The sequence below is a fragment of the Dryobates pubescens genome, chromosome 20 (genome assembly GCF_014839835.1).
Source record: "Dryobates pubescens isolate bDryPub1 chromosome 20, bDryPub1.pri, whole genome shotgun sequence".
In the NCBI taxonomy this organism is placed as follows: Eukaryota; Metazoa; Chordata; class Aves; order Piciformes; family Picidae; genus Dryobates; species Dryobates pubescens.
The window spans coordinates 22,287,526-22,303,198 of NC_071631.1; the positions used below are offsets into that span (position 1 = coordinate 22,287,526).

General features: G+C 63.0%; 1 protein-coding gene across 1 annotated transcript in view; it reads left to right on the forward strand.

The window, feature by feature from the left end:
* DNAH9 (dynein axonemal heavy chain 9) overlaps positions 1-15,673 on the forward strand; it is a 192,807-nt gene that overhangs the window by 7,194 nt on the left and 169,940 nt on the right. Inside the window, exons 6-14 of the mRNA XM_054170731.1 lie at positions 219-369; positions 1,419-1,533; positions 2,889-2,957; positions 4,593-4,719; positions 6,113-6,368; positions 8,163-8,404; positions 10,014-10,149; positions 13,231-13,427; positions 14,388-14,812. Of these exons, the coding sequence (XP_054026706.1) occupies positions 219-369; positions 1,419-1,533; positions 2,889-2,957; positions 4,593-4,719; positions 6,113-6,368; positions 8,163-8,404; positions 10,014-10,149; positions 13,231-13,427; positions 14,388-14,812 (1,718 nt within the window). The remainder of the gene's footprint in view (positions 1-218; positions 370-1,418; positions 1,534-2,888; positions 2,958-4,592; positions 4,720-6,112; positions 6,369-8,162; positions 8,405-10,013; positions 10,150-13,230; positions 13,428-14,387; positions 14,813-15,673) is intronic.

A 15,673-nucleotide genomic window follows, 5' to 3' on the forward strand; every position in this document is an offset into this window, starting at 1 on the left:
GCCTTTGCTGCTCCCAGAGCTGCTCCAGGCCCCTCAGCAGCTCTGCAGCCTGCCCTGGACTCTCTCCAGCAGTTCCCTGTCCCTCTGCAGCTGGGCAGCCCAGAGCTGGGCCCAAGACTCCAGAAGCTGCCTTACTACTACAGAGCAGAGAGGAAAGACCTTCTGTCACCTTGGGTTATGATTTTCTTCCCTTTTCTTTCCCTGCCTGTCCCCCCCAGGTGCTGGAGATGTTTGGCAGCCTGCTGGAGCGCCCAGGGGTGGCTGCAGATGCTGCTGACAGCTACTCTGTGCTGCTCCACAGGCTCAGCAGTGCCCTGGACCACGCTCAGCTGCTCTACTGCAGGCAGATGAAGGCTGAGCTGGAGCTGGGTGAGCAGCTGTGCCCACACCTCACCGGGCAGCAGACTCTCTGCAGGAGTCTGGGGGCAGGAAGCAATTTGCCTTTGTGATAAGGAACCCAAAACTTCCCAAACTCTGAATGTTTGCATCCTCTACAGCTCCTGGTGAGGACAGAAACACCTTGGCAAAGCCTGCTCAGAGTAGACCCATGGAGTTGTTTGGGCTGGAAGAGGCCTCTGAGCTCTGCCAGCCCAGCCCCAACCCAGCCCCACCATGGCCACCAAACCCTGGCCCCAGGAGCCATGGCCACAGCTTGCTGCAACACCTCCAGGCATGGGGACTCCACCACCTCCCTGGGCAGCCTCTGCCAGGCCCTGACCACTCTGGCAGCAAAGACATTTTTCCTCCTCTCCAACCTCAGCCTCCCCTGGCACAATTTCAGTCCAGTTCCTCTCCTTCTCTCACCTGAGCCTAGGGAGCAGAGCCCAAGCCCCACCTGGCTGCAGCCTCCTCTCAGGGAGCTGCAGAGAGCAATGAGGTCTCCCTCAGCCTCCTCTGCTCCAGGCTGCACAACCCCAGCTCCCCCTCCCCAGCCCTGTTCTCCAGACCCTTCCCCATCTCTGCTGCCCTTAGCAAAGCCAAGAATTCTTTGGGGGATTCTCCTTTCCCACTGTGTGTCCCTGGTGTGTGCCTGGCAGCAGAGCCTTCCCCCAGCAAGCCTGAGACCAGAGCCTTCTCTCCACACTTGGTGCTGCCCCAAGCACCCCATGGGACTTGCAGCCTGGCTCCTGTGCTCCCAGTGTAGGGCTCCCTTGTGATGTTGTAAAGCCAAGCAGTGGCTGTGCCCTGCCTGGGGGCGTTCAGGGCCAGGCTGGATGAGGCCCTGAGCAGGCTGTGCTGGTGGGAGGGGTCCCTGCCCAGGAGCTGGATGCTGGCTGGGGTCCCTTCCAGCCCAGCCCTTCCTGTGCCTCTCTGGAGGCAGCAAAGCAGAGCAGCTCTGTGCTGCTGAGCCTCGGGGGGTGTGCCTGGGGGGTCCCCAGGGCGCTCCTCACTCAGGTGCTGTCTCCATGCCTCCCCAGGCCGTGCCCCTGTGCACAGGAACATGCCCCCCGTGGCGGGAGCCCTGCGCTGGGCGGCGGAGCTGCGCGCCCGGATCCGGCTGCCCCTGTGCCGCCTGAGGAGCCTGCCGCGGCGGTGCGTGCTGCCTGCCCCTGCTCACTGCCTCTCCTGCTGCCTTCAGCAGCCGTGGGCAGGCTCACACCCTGCCCAGGTGGAGATGGGGGACCAGTGGTGTCCCTCAGGGCTCCCAGGGGGCAGGGGCTGTCCGGGGTCTGCAGCAGGAGGCTGGGGCAGCCCCAGTGAGCCTGCGGCTGGCACCAAGCTGAGTGGTGACCTCGGTAAGGCTGAGGGAGGGGACAGAGCCATCCAGAGGGGCCTGGGCAGGCTGCAGAGGTGGCCTGAGGAGAATCTCAGGAGCTTCAGTAAGGCCAAGGGCAAGGTCCTGCACCTGGGTCAGGGCAATCCTTGATAGCCAGAGTGGGGCTGAGGAGACTGAGAGCAGCCCTGCAGGGAAGGCCTTGGGGGGGCTGGGGGGCAGGAGCTGGGCAGGAGCCAGCAATGGGCACTGGCAGCACAGGAGGCCAAGGGCAGCCTGGGCTGCAGCCAAAGCAGTGTGGCCAGAGCTGGAGAGAGAGGATCCTGCCCCTCTGCTCTGCTCTGGGCAGACCTCACATGCAGGGCTGGGGCCAGCTGTGGGGCAACCAGCACAGGAGAGACCTGGAGCTGCTGGAGAGGGTCCAGGGGAGTCCACAAAGATGTTCATAGTGTTGGAGCACCTGGGGACAGGTTGGGAGAGTTGGGGCTCTTGAGCCTGGAGAAGAGAAGGCTCCAGGGAGACCCCAGAGCAGCCTTCCAGGACCTGAAGGGGACCTCCAGGCAGCTGGGCAGGGACTGTGCAGAAGGGCTGTGGGGATAGGCCCAGGGGCAATGGTTTGGGACTGGAGCAGGGCAGAGTTAGGTTGGAGCTCAGGAGGAAGCTCTGCACAGGGAGGCTGGGGAGACACTGGCACAGGCTGCCCAGGGAGGTGGTGGAGGCTCTGTCCCTGGAGACTTTCAAGACCAGGCTGGATGGGGCCCTGAGCAGCCTGCTGCAGTTGGAGGTGTCACAAGTGGCTGCTTCTGCAGTGCTGCTTCCTCCTGAGCCTCTCTGCTCTGAGCAGTGCTGGCTGCTGAGCTGGGGTTGCCAGGCTGTGTGTGAAGCTGGGACCAGGCAGTGTGCTGGGGAGGCCCCAGCAGCACTCAGCCCTTCCTCCACCCCAGGACCTGGCTGCTTGCAGGTTGCCATGCAGACATCTGAGAAGGGGCACACTGGGGAGCCTGGGTCCCAGCTTGGGCAGCCTGTGCACAGCAACATGATCTGGGGTTGATGGGAGGGGGTGGGGGCCAAGGGCCCCAGTCAGAGCCCTCCTGCAGTGCTGCTTGTTGCTGGAAGGGTGAATGCAGCCCCAGAGGGCTGAGCAGAGTGCTGACCTTGTCTGTTGTGCCAGCAGCTGCCTGGAGCCTGCTGAAGCAAGAAGGGTGGTAGAGAAGTGTGAAGGACTGAGCCAGCTGCTCGACAGGTAGGTGGTGGCTCAGGCAGGGCTCTAAGTGTCCTCCTCAGTGCCACCTGCCAGCACCTTTGCCAGCCCAGGGCCTGCAGCATCGCTTTCTAAGCCAGAGGCAGTTTCCTGATGAGAGAAGAGGAAGGCTGATGCTTCATGCCATGGTCTTCCTGGCATGCCCTGAAAGGGGAGGAGCAAGGGCTGTGCACCCTGGCAGAGATGCTGGACCAAGCCCTGTTTGATTCTGTGACCTCCAGCTGCCCTGTGGGGTGCAGAAGCTGCCCTGTGGGGTGCAGAAGCTGCTCTGTGGAGTGCAGAAGCTGCTCTGTGGGGTGCAGAGGCTGCCCTGTGGGGTGCAGAAGCTGCCCTGTGGGGTGAAGAAGCTGCCCTGTGGGGTGCAGAGGCTGCCCTGTGGGGTGCAGAGGCTGCTCTGTGGGGTGCAGAAGCTGCCCTGTGGGGTGCAGAGGCTGCCCTGTGGGGTGCAGAAGCTGCTCTGTGGGGTGCAGAGGCTGCTCTGTGGGGTGCAGAAGCTGCCCTGTGGGGTGCAGAGGCTGCCCTGTGGGGTGCAGAGGCTGCTCTGTGGGGTGCAGAAGCTGCCCTGTGGGGTGCACAGGCTGCTCTGTGGGGTGCAGAAGCTGCCCTGTGGGGTGCAGAGGCTGCTCTGTGGGGTGCAGAAGCTGCCCTGTGGGGTGCAGAGGCTGCCCTGTGGGGTGCAGAAGCTGCCCTGTGGGGTGCAGAGGCTGCTCTGTGGGGTGCAGAAGCTGCTCTGTGGGGTGCAGAGGCTGCCCTGTGGGGTGCAGAAGCTGCCCTGTGGGGTGCAGAGGCTGCCCTGTGGGGTGCAGAAGCTGCCCTGTGGGGTGCAGAGGCTGCTCTGTGGGGTGCAGAGGCTGCCCTGTGGGGTGCAGAAGGTGCCCTGTGGGGTGCAGAAGGTGCTGAGGTGGCAGCATGGTGCAGAGGCTTTGTTGCTTGGGTGGCTGGGGCTGACCTTGGTGTGTGAGATTCACACACAGCCACAGAGTGGGTTGGCTTGGAAGGGACCTCAAAGCTCAGCCAGCCCCAGCCCCCTGCCCTGGGCAGGGACCAGCACAGCTTGCTCAGGGCCTCATCCAGCCTGGCCTGGAACACCTCCAGGCAGGGCACAGCCACAGCCTCCCTGGGCAGCCTGTGCCAGACCTACCAGAGCCCTCTTCAGCCCTCTGCTTCCATCCCCAGTGGTGTCACTGAGCTCTTCAAGAGCTGCATTTCCCTGGGGCTGTTGGGGGCTCCCTGCAGTCCCTGTGCAAGAGGTGAGGGCAACTGCATCCATCCCTGGTGTCTGCTCTGGCTGAGCCTCCTGTCCTGCTTGGACACTTAGGGAGTGCCCAGTGACTGCTTATCCCTTCCTTCAGGCTGGATGCTCCTGCCAGGCTGGTTCCAAACCTAAAGCCTCTGCTAGAAGTGCTACTGAGAGAGATTTGCCCTCCTGGCTTGGTGCTGCCACTGGGCTTTGGGTGGCTGAATGTTTTGGGTGGCTGACTGAAGCCATGTTGTGTGTGGAGATGTTCTCCATGGGGGTTGCTGGTCCCCAGCCCTCAGAAATGGCCTTGGCTTTCACTGGGCTCTGCCTTGGGCTGCTGCCTTGGCAGCTCCATGGCTCTGTCTTATTTCTGGCAGGTATCAGGAAAAGCTCTTCATGAACTGGTCCCAGACAGTCTCTGAGAGGTCTCAGTACAACCTCACTCAGCCTCTCCTCCGCAGGGACCCAGACACCAAACTGCTGGCAGTGAATTTTGACCCCCAGGTGAGACCCCTGCAGCCTCCCTGCCTGAGGCAGGGCTCTGAGCTGTGCCCAGAGCTCTGCTGGGACTGCTGCTGGATCTGTGCTGGCTCCATGGAACCCCTCTGGGATAGGCAATGCCACTCTGCCATCCCCTCTGGGGGGCTTTGCCTCCTGATAAAACCCCAGGAGTGAAGCTCCAGCAGAGCCAACTCCTGCCCAAGGCAGTGGCAGAAAGTGCCTGAGGAGCCAGAGGGGTAGCTGGTGTCAGAGCAGGGCTGGTGGTGGTGTGGGGAGTGTTGGGCATCATCCACAGTGACAGGCTGGGAGAGCTGGGGCTGTGCAGCCTGCAGAAGAGAAGGCTCCAGGGAGACCTCAGAGCAGCCTGCCAGGACCTGAAGGGCTCCAGGAGAGCTGGGGAGGGACTCTGGACAAGGGCTGGGAGTGCCAGGCTGAGGAACAATGGCTTTGAGCTGGGAGAGGGGAGACTGAGAGTGGAGAGGAGGAAGAAATTGTTGGCAGTGAGGGTGGGGAGAGCCTGGCACAGGCTGCCCAGGGAGGCTGTGGCTGTGCCCTGCCTGGAGGTGTTCCAGGCCAGGCTGGATGAGGCCCTGAGCAGCCTGGGCTGGTGGGAGGGGTCCCTGCCCAGGGCAGGGGGCTGGAGCTGGCTGATCTCTGAGGTCCCTTCCAAGCCATTGTGTGACTCCAGGCTCTCCAGAGGTGGTTTCATGTTTTATGTAGCTGAAGTTTGAGCTTTCTGAAGGGGTATAAAAGGCCCAGGAGAGGTCTGGTTTGTTCCTCCAACACTGTGGCTTTGAATTTCCCTTCCTGTGGCCCAGGAGGCTTGCAGTGGATTTGGGATCTTCCCTCTGTCCCCTCCAGCCTGGCCCCAGCACTGTCCCTCCACCTCCCTCATCCTGGTTCAATAACCTCACTCACTCCATTCCCATCACAGCTCAGCCCTGCACTGAGTGCTGTTGCTTGGGCTGGGGGAAGGCTCCAGCAGAAGCCTTTGGTGGAAGGTGGCCACAGGAGGAGCTGAGCCATGGTTGGGTTTACTTTCCACACCCAGCCCAGCAGCAGAGCTGGAGCCATCTGAGCTGCCAGGCAGGGAGCTGCTGAGCTCTGCTGCAGACACCTCCTGCTGAAAGGCTCTTCTGAGTGCAGTGAGGGGACCAGAGCTCATCCTCAGGGCTTTTAAGGGCTGGGGCCTTAACAGAGCTGTCTTGGCTTTGGATGGGAAGAAAAGCAGAGGCAAAGAGCAATGGGGGATGGGTGGTGTGCCCAGGAGGGCTCCAGGCCCTCTTCAGAGCATGCAGCTCTGTGACCGAGGCAGCAGGGAGCCCTCAGCAGCTCTGAGCTGCCAGGTGAGAGGGGAGGATTGTCCTGTGCTGAGCTCTCTGCCTTGTCCCCACAGCTGGTGTCAGTGCTGAGGGAGGTGAGGTACCTGTCTGGGAGCCAGCTGGGAGCCATCCCCCCTGCTGCAGCAGACATCTACTGCTGCAAGGAGTCCTACCGGGAGCTGGTGGCCAAGCTGGAGCTGATGGTGAGCAGCTACAACAAGGTCCTGAGGACAGTGCTGGAGGTGGAATACCCTCTCATCCAGGGCCAGCTGCAGGACATTGACTTGAAGCTGAAAGAAGCAGAAGAAAGCCTGAACTGGAAGATGGAGGGTGAGCAGCTCTGGGCTGGGGCAAGGGCCACACACACCTGGGGCTCAGCAGAGCCCAGCTGCAGCTGCCAGCAGAGCCAGCACTGGGGAGGTGAAGGGCAGTGGATGGAAACCACAGCACAGGAGGTTCCACCTCAACAGGAGGAGGAACTTCTGCACTGTGAGGCTCCCAGAGCCCTGCAGCAGGCTGCCCAGAGGGGTTGTGGAGTCTGCTTCCCTGGAGCCTTCCCAGCCCCGTCTGGATGTGTTCTGTGTGACCTGTGCTGGATCCTATGGTCCTGCTCTGGCAGGGGGTTGGACTGGAAGCTCTCCAGAGGTCCCTCCCAAGCCCTCCCATCCTGTGAGCCTGTGAAGGGCAGCCCCCAGCTTGCCTGCCCCTTTCCATGCTCTGCTGGGGTGCCACAGGCTCCTGCCCCCTCCAGGCTGCGGGGGGCAGAGGCTGCCCTGTGGGCAGTGCCACTGAGCAGACAGCCAGAGTGGGGTCTGCAGGAGCTGGCAAGGTGGGCTGCAAGCATCTCCTCCCTGTGCCAGCCCAAGTGACCTCTTGTGTGGCTGTGTCTCTGAGGCACTGCTTGCTCACCCAGCTGTGCAAGGAGTGGCAGCCCCTGGCTTGCCCCAGTCAGATCTCAGATCTGCTGTAAGCCTCCTGGGCCACGAGAGGGGAAACTCAAAGCCACAGTGTTGGGGGAACAGACCAGCCCAGCCCCATCTGGCACTGGGCTGGACTGGGATAGGGCTGTTCAGCCTGGAGAAAAGGCAGAGGGGAGACCCTCTGGCTCTCTACATCCCCCTGAAAGGAGGTTGGAGTGAGGTGGAAGTCAGACCCTGCTCCCAGGGAATAAGTGACAGGATAAGAGGAAGCAGCCTCAAGTTGCCCCAGGGGAGGTTCAGCTTGGCCATGAGGAACAATTTCTTCCCCAAAGGGTTGTCCAGGCCTGGCCCAGGCTGCCCAGGGCAGTGCTGCAGTCCCCATCCCTAGGGAGGTTCCAAAGCCCTGGAGCTGTGGTGCTGAGGGCCAGGCTTTGGTGGTGGTTGCCTGGCAGTGCTGGGTTCAGGGTTGGAGTGGATGACCTGGAAGGCCTCTTCCAAGCTAACTCTTTCTGTCAGTCTGTGGCTTGTCCCAGTCAGAGCCAGGCCCTCCTCAGCAGCTTGTCCAGCAGGGGGAAATGCTGCAGCTGGAGCTGGGCTCTGTGCTCCATGACTCCAGGTGAGTGAAGCAGTGACCTTGCTTGGTCAGTTGTAAGTGCAGAGCCAGGGAAGCCACGGTGTCCTGCTGCTGCAGACAGGCTGCTCACAGGTGCCATGTCCTGATTCTGACATCAGGAGCTGGTGCCCTCTCCTGGGAACACACACAGCAGAAGCCCTCAGGCTGGAAAGCTCTTTCTCCATCACACAGGGGAGGCATTTCCCTGCAGGGGAAGCCCAAGGTCATCTAAAAGCAGCACTCAGCAGAAGCTGGGGCTGGCACAGCCCTGCTGGAGGGCAGTGCTGATGGCAGCAGGGACACTCAGCCTCTCCTGTTCATCCTCCCCAGTAGCAGCCAGTGGGAGACCAAACCTGGGCAGGGGGAGGTGGGAACTGTCAGCCCCCCCAGGGTGGTGGCAGCCCTGGCAGAGGACAGAAGGCCTTCAGGCTGGGCAGGGGGGAGCTGGCAGTGGCTCTGCTGGTCCAGGTGCTGTCTCTTGTGTCGCTGATGGGTGAGGAGTACCTGAGGCCACAGGGTCTCCAGGAGGCTGTGCAGGAGCCTGGCCCAGCAGCTCTGAAATGAGGACTCCATTGCTTCCTTTCCCAGCAGGGGTCTGGGATCACATCTCCAGGGTGGTGGATGCTATCCAGGACCTTGAGCAGAGGACACAGAGAGCCAGAGACAACGTGGAGGAGATCCAGACCACGGTGCAGTCGTGGGTGGCACCCATCCTTGAGAGGAAAGACTCCAAAAAGGAGTCCCTGCTGAGCCTTGAGGACTGCCAGGGCCAGCTGGAGAGACACTACAGCCTGGTCAGGGAGTCAGGGCAGAGGATTCACTCACTGCTGAAGGTGAGGGGGGAAGCTTCCACAGGGCTCTGCTGGCTTTTTGTAGGCTCTGTGCATCCTCTGCTCTGGTCACAGTGTCCAGAGCTGCTTCAGAGCTGCCCCTCTGCCCTCAGCTGGTGAGGTCTCACACTGAGCCCTGTGTCCAGTTCTGGGCTCCCCAGCTCAGGAAGGACAAAGAGACTGAAGGGAGTCCAGTGCAGATGCTGGGGGCACTGGAACAGCTCTCATGTGAGGAGAGGCTGAGAGCTGGGGCTGGGGAGCCTGGAGAGGAGGAGGCTGAGGAAGGATCTCATCACTGCCTACAAATATCTCAGAGGTGGCTGCCAGGAGGATGGGGCCAGGCTCTGCTCAGTGGTGCCCAGTGACAGGACAAGAGGTACTGGGCATGAACTTGACCCTAGGAAGCTTCATCTAAGCATGAGGAGGAAATTCTCTACTTGGAGGGTGGCAGAGCCTGGAGCAGGCTGCCCAGGGAGGTTCTGGGGTCTCCTTCTCTGGAGACTTTCCAACCCCCCTGGCTGTGTTCCTGTGTGCCCTGCCCTGGGTGCCCCTGCTCTGGCAGGGGGTTGGACTGGGTGAGCTCCAGAGGTCCCTTCCAGCCCCTAGCACTCTGTGAGCCTGTGATTCACCTTGCAGTTATCCCCCTTGCCTCCTTTGATAGTCACACCTGGTGTTCAGGGGGGAAGTGCTGTGCCTGTGTGGTGCTGAGCTGCTGCCTGGGCACTGCTGGGCACCCATCTGGGCAGGAACAGGAGCAGCTGCAGCCCAGACAGGAGCCTGGCTCCCAGGCCTGGCTGCTGTGGAGCCACTAGAGGGGAGTCGTGCATAGGCTTTGGGATCCTCCTGGGCAACCCCCTCGGAAATGCTTCCCTGGAAACAGAGCTGAGGCTGCCTGGGGCTGGGCTGGCTGCTGCAGCCCTCTGTCCCTCTGTGGAGCAGGAGGTGATGCTGATGGTCCAGGGAGAAGCTGAGTGTCAGGAGAAAAGCTGCTGGGCAGAGGCTTTCCAGTGGCTTGCAGAGCTGAGAGTCCTCTTGGCAGGCCAGGAGAGAGCCCAAGCTCTGCTCCTCACCTGCATGGAGTGAGGAGCTCTGCGTGGCAGATGCTGTGCACCTTGCCCTGCAGGGAGATTTCAGCTCCTCTGAGGGGCTTCTAAGGTATCCCCAGAGCCTTCTCTTCTCCAGGCTGAGCAGCCCCAACTCTCTCAGCCTGGCCCCATAGCAGAGGTTCTGCAGCCCTCTGCTCATCTTGGTGGTCTCCTCTGGCCCCTCTCCAGCAGCTCCAGGTCTCTCTTGTGTTGGGGACCCCACAGCTGGCCCCAGCCCTGCAGGGGAGGTCTCCCCAGAGCAGAGCAGAGGGGCAGGATCCTCTCTCTCCAGCTCTGGCCACACTGCTTTGGCTGCAGCCCAGGCTGCCCTTGGCCTCCTGTGCTGCCAGTGCCCATTGCTGGCTCCTGCCCAGCTCCTGCCCCCCAGCAGTATCTGTCTGTCTGGTTTCCTCCTCCAGGAGGCTGGTGCCTGGGTACTCAGTGGCATCAGTCCTTAGCTGTGGGCAGCTCTCCTGCAGGAGAGGCTCAGCCCTGCTGTATTTGAAGGAATCTTCTTTCTGTTCCAGGAAAACCAGAGCCTCTTGCTGGCAGACCCAGCATCTGACATCTGGAAGGCCTATGTGGAGTACTTGGATGAGATAGTCCTGGATGGATTCTACAGTGCCACTGAGTGCTCTCTCAAGTACCTCCTGGATAACACAGGTGCCTGCTGCTGCCTCTTCCCTGCCTGCCTCACAGCTTCTGCTTTCTGCTCTCCCTCACACAGGAGCTGCTCTCTCCTCCCTGGCTTTCTGCTCTCCCTCACCCAGGAGCTGCTCTCTCCTCCCTGGCTTTCTGCTCTCCCTCACACAGGAGCTGCTCTCTCCTCCCTGGCTTTCTGCTCTCCCTCACCCAGGAGCTGCTCTCTCCTCCCTGGCTTTCTGCTCTCCCTCACACAGGAGCTGCTCTCTCCTCCCTGGCTTTCTGCTCTCCCTCACCCAGGAGCTGCTCTCTCCTCCCTGGCTTTCTGCTCTCCCTCACCCAGGAGCTGCTCTCTCCTCCCTGGCTTTCTGCTCTCCCTCACCCAGGAGCTGCTCTCTCCTCCCTGGCTTTCTGCTCTCCCTCACCCAGGAGCTGCTCTCTCCTCCCTGGCTTTCTGCTCTGCCTCACCCAGGAGCTGCTCTCTCCTCCCTGGCTTTCTGCTCTCCCTCACACTGAGGAGCTGCTCTCTCCTCCCTGGCTTTCTGCTCTCCCTCACACAGGAGCTGCTCTCTCCTCCCTGGCTTTCTGCTCTGCCTCACCCAGGAGCTGCTCTCTCCTCCCTGGCTTTCTGCCCTCCCTCACCCAGGAGCTGCTCTCTCCTCCCTGGCTTTCTGCTCTGCCTCACACAGGAGCTGCTCTCTCCTCCCTGGCTTTCTGCTCTGCCTCACACAGGAGCTGCTCTCTCCTCCCTGGCTTTCTGCTCTCCCTCACCCAGGAGCTGCTCTCTCCTCCCTGGCTTTCTGCTCTGCCTCACCCAGGAGCTGCTCTCTCCTCCCTGGCTTTCTGCTCTGCCTCACCCAGGAGCTGCTCTCTCCTCCCTGGCTTTCTGCTCTCCCTCACACAGGAGCTGCTCTCTCCTCCCTGGCTTTCTGCTCTGCCTCACCCAGGAGCTGCTCTCTCCTCCCTGGCTTTCTGCTCTCCCTCACACAGGAGCTGCTCTCTCCTCCCTGGCTTTCTGCTCTGCCTCACCCAGGAGCTGCTCTCTCCTCCCTGGCTTTCTGCCCTCCCTCACCCAGGAGCTGCTCTCTCCTCCCTGGCTTTCTGCTCTGCCTCACACAGGAGCTGCTCTCTCCTCCCTGGCTTTCTGCTCTGCCTCACACAGGAGCTGCTCTCTCCTCCCTGGCTTTCTGCTCTCCCTCACCCAGGAGCTGCTCTCTCCTCCCTGGCTTTCTGCTCTGCCTCACCCAGGAGCTGCTCTCTCCTCCCTGGCTTTCTGCTCTCCCTCACACAGGAGCTGCTCTCTCCTCCCTGGCTTTCTGCTCTGCCTCACCCAGGAGCTGCTCTCTCCTCCCTGGCTTTCTGCTCTGCCTCACACAGGAGCTGCTCTCTCCTCCCTGGCTTTCTGCTCTGCCTCACACAGGAGCTGCTCTCTCCTCCCTGGCTTTCTGCTCTCCCTCACACAGGAGCTGCTCTCTCCTCCCTGGCTTTCTGCTCTCCCTCACACAGGAGCTGCTCTCTCCTCCCTGGCTTTCTGCTCTGCCTTCTGCAGCAAGTGCTGAGGGAACCTCCAGAAAGGAAGGGAGACTCCATCCCCCCAGCTGGAGCAAAGCCCTGCTCAGGGGGAGGGACACAGCCAGCCATGCTCCTGTAGCGGGGGGTAAGGGGCAGAGCACACAGAGGCAGCAGTGGCTGGGCAGCAGCCAGGTGAGCCAATGGGGCTGTTGTGGAGAGACTCAAGAGCTGCTTCTGCTGCACGAGAGAAAAAGCTGAGACATAGGATCATAGAATGGTGGAGGCTGGAAGGGACCTCTGCAGGTCACTGAGCCAACCCCCTGCCAGAGCAGGGCCACCCAGGGCAGGTCCCACAGGGACACATCCAGGTGGGTTTGGAAAGCCTCCAGAGATAGAGACTCCACAGCCTCTCTGGGCAGCCTGCTCCAGGCCTCCAGCAGCCTCACACCAAAGAAGTTTCTCCTCCTGTTGAGGTGGAGCTTCCTGGGTTCCAGCTTGTTCCTCATCCTATAGCCTGGCAGCAGTGCAAAGAGCCTGGCCCCTTCACCCTGGCACCCACCCCTCAGACAGCTGTAACCTCTGCTCAGGTCTGTGAAGGGAAGAGGTGGCTCCAGGAGTCACTCCATCAGACCTCCTGCCCAAGGCCCCCATGGAGGCTGAGAGCAGCTTGTGTCCAGCTGAAGCCTGCCTGCAGGGAGGCTGCATCCAGTCCCTCCCCATCCAGCTCCAAACACACAGAGGATGCCATGGCTGTGGCTGGCTGCAGTTTCCAGCTGCTGAGGGTGGTCAGTGAAAGAGCCTTTGGGTTCCTGGTGGTGCTCTGCTCTGCCAGTGCTGCTGGGCTGGACTTGCTGAGCTCTCAGGCTGCTCTGTGGTCAGCTGCAGGGCCTGCCCTCCCCGAGACTCCCCTCCTCCTCCAGCGCTTGTGTCTCATCTCTGCTGCTGCAGCGTGGCCAGAGCAGGGCCAGGAGGAGGAGCAGAGGGCTGGAGCTGCTCTGCTGTGAGCACAGCCTGAGGGAGTTGGGGTTGTGCAGGTGGAGAGGAGAAGGCTCCCAGGAGACCTCATTGTGGCCTTCCAGGATCTGCAGGGGGCTACAGGAAAGCTGGGGAGGGACTTCTGAGGGTGTCAGGGAGGGATGGGACTGGGGGGGATGGAGCAGAACTGGAAGTGGGGAGATTGAGATTGGCTGTGAGGAAGAAGTTGTTGGCCAGGAGGGTGGTGAGAGCCTGGCACAGGCTGCCCAGGGAGGTGGTGGAAGCCTCCTGCCTGGAGGTGTTTGCAGCCAGGCTGGAGGTGGCTGTGAGCAACCTGCTGTGGTGTGAGGTGTCCCTGCCCATGGCAGGGGGTTGGAGCTGGCTGAGCCTTGAGCTCCCTTCCAGCCCTGACAGCTCTGTGGCTCTTCTCCTGTGGGTCCCAGCAGCCAGTTCCCAGCAGCTGCTGCATGCTGTGTGCAGGCACAGTGCCCCTGGCCCCGGGGAGGTGTCTCTGCTCACAGCTGCCTGCAGCCCCTGCCCTGGCACGGGATGTGGGCGCTGGCTCCAGATGGCTTTGCTCCCCTTTGGCCCTGGCATGCCTGCTCTGCCCTGCAGATCCCGAGGCAGGGCTTGCTCCCCTGTTCGAGGTGCAGCTGGACTTGGTGGAGCCAGAGCTGGTTTTCCATCCCTCCTTGGACCCTGGTGCGAGCGATGGCTTCTATGAGATGATGGAAAGCCTCCTGGCCGGCATCTACCGCAGCTCCTCGCTGGTGCCGCGGCTGGCCCAGCACAGCGGCTGCCCGCACTACCAGGTGCCTGCTGCCGCCTGGCACTCGCGGCTGGCACTCGGGGGCGGCACTCGGGGGCGGCACTCGGGGATGGCACTTGGGTGTGGCATTCAGGGGCGGCACTCGGGGGCGGCACTTGGGTGTGGCATTCAGGGGCGGCACTCGGGGGCGGCACTCGGGGGCGGCACTTGGGTGTGGCATTCAGGGGCGGCACTCGGGGGCGGCACTTGGGTGTGGCATTCAGGGGCGGCACTCGGGGGCGGCACTCGGGGGCGGCACTTGGGTGTGGCATTCAGGGGCGGCACTCGGGGGCGGCACTCGGGGGCGGCACTCGGGTGTGGCACTCGGGGGTGGGACTCGGGGGTGGGACTCGGAGGTGGCACTCAGGTGTGGCACTTGGGGGTGGCACTCAGGGGTGGCACTTGGGTGTGGCACTCAGGGGTGGGACTCAGGTGTGGCACTCGGGGGCGGCACTCAGGGGTCGGACTTGGGGGTGGGACTCGGGAGTGGGACTCGGGTGTGGCACTCAGGGGTGGCACTCGGGTGTGGGACTCGGGTGTGGCACTCGGGTGTGGCACTCGGGTGTGGCACTCAGGGGTGGGACTCAGGTGTGGCACTCGGGGGTGACACTCAGGGGCGGCACTCAGGGGTGGCACTCGGGGGTGACACTCAGGGGCGGCACTCAGGGGTGGCACTCGGGGGTGACACTCAGGGGCGGCACTCAGGGGTGGCACTCGGGGGTGACACTCAGGGGCGGCACTCAGGGGTGGCACTCGGGGGTGACACTCAGGGGCGGCACTCAGGGGTGGCACTTGGGGGTGACACTCAGGGGCGGCACTCAGGGGTGGCACTTGGGGGCGACACTCAGGGGTGGCACTCGGGGGCGGCACTCAGGGGTGGCACTCGGGGGTGGCACTCGGGGGCGGCACTCGGGGGTGGCACTCGGGGGGTGCCCCCGGCTCAGGGCTGCGCGCTGCCCCGCAGGCTGACGTGGAGGCCATGCCGGAGCTGGCGGCGCTGCGGCGGGCGCTGCTGGCCCGGGTGCAGGCCGCGCTGGCCGCCTGCAGCCGGTACCGCGGCAGCCTGCAGCGCTTCGCCGCGCTCTGCGCCGAGGGGCGCGGGGAGGCCTGCGGGCAGCTCCCGCCGCGGGGCCGCGTGCCGGACGCCGCGCGAGCCGAGGCCCCGGCGCGGGAGGCGCTCCCGGCGGCGCCGCCCGGCCTGCGGCACTGCGAGGAGCAGATCGAGTCCTGCGAGAGGGTGGCCCAGGAGGTGAGCGGCATCCAGGCCTGCAGCGTCTGCCAGGGCTGGCTGCGGCTGGACGCGCGGCCGCTCAAGCGCTCCCTGCTGAGCGCCGTCCGCAGGCGCAGCCTGGTGTTCAAGCAGCATCTCGTGGACCACGTCACACACAGGTGAGAGCTGCCCCTGGCACTGCCGCCTCTCCTGACACAAGAGAGCTTTGCTGCCCCTGGCCTTTCACACCCAGAACCAACAGGCTGGCACAGCAGAGCGGGAGCAGACCCTGCCTCCGTGCCCGGGATTGCAGCAGGCCTGCTCCCGGCCAGGGCAATGCCAAGCACAGAGCCAGGCTGGGTGAGGAGTGGCTGAGAGCAGCCTGCAGGAGAAGGCCTTGGGGGTGTCAGGGGGTGACAAAGTCCCCAGGAGCCAGCACTGGGCCCTGGCAGCCCAGAGCCAGCTGAGTGCTGAGCTGCAGCCAGAGCAGGGAGAGAGCAGCACAGGGAGGGGATTCTGCCCCTCTGCTCTGCTCTGCTCAGCCCCCACCTGCAGCACTGCCTCCAGCTCTGGAGCCCCCAGCACAGGAAGGACCTGGAGCTGCTGGAGAGGCTCCAGAGGAGGCCACAGAGATGATCAGAGGCTGCAGAGCCTCCCCTGTGGGGCCAGGCTGGGAGAGCTGGGGCTGTGCAGCCTGGAGAAGAGAAGCTCCAGGGAGACCTCAGAGCAGCTGCCAGGAACTGAAGGGCTCCAGGAGAGCTGGGGAGGGACTCTGGACAAGGGCTGGGAGTGCCAGGATGAGGAACAATGGCTTTGAGCTGGGAGAGGGGAGACTGAGAGTGGAGAGCAGGAAATTGTTGGCAGGGAGAGGGGGGAGAGCCTGGCACAGGCTGCCCAGGGAGGCTGTGGCTGCCTCCTGCCTGGAGGCATTGAAGGCCAGGCTGGATGAGGCCTTGAGGAACCTGTGCAGGGGGCTGGAACTGGATGATCTTGTTCCAAGTCAACCTTTTCTAGGACTCCATGAAGCACTCCATGCCATC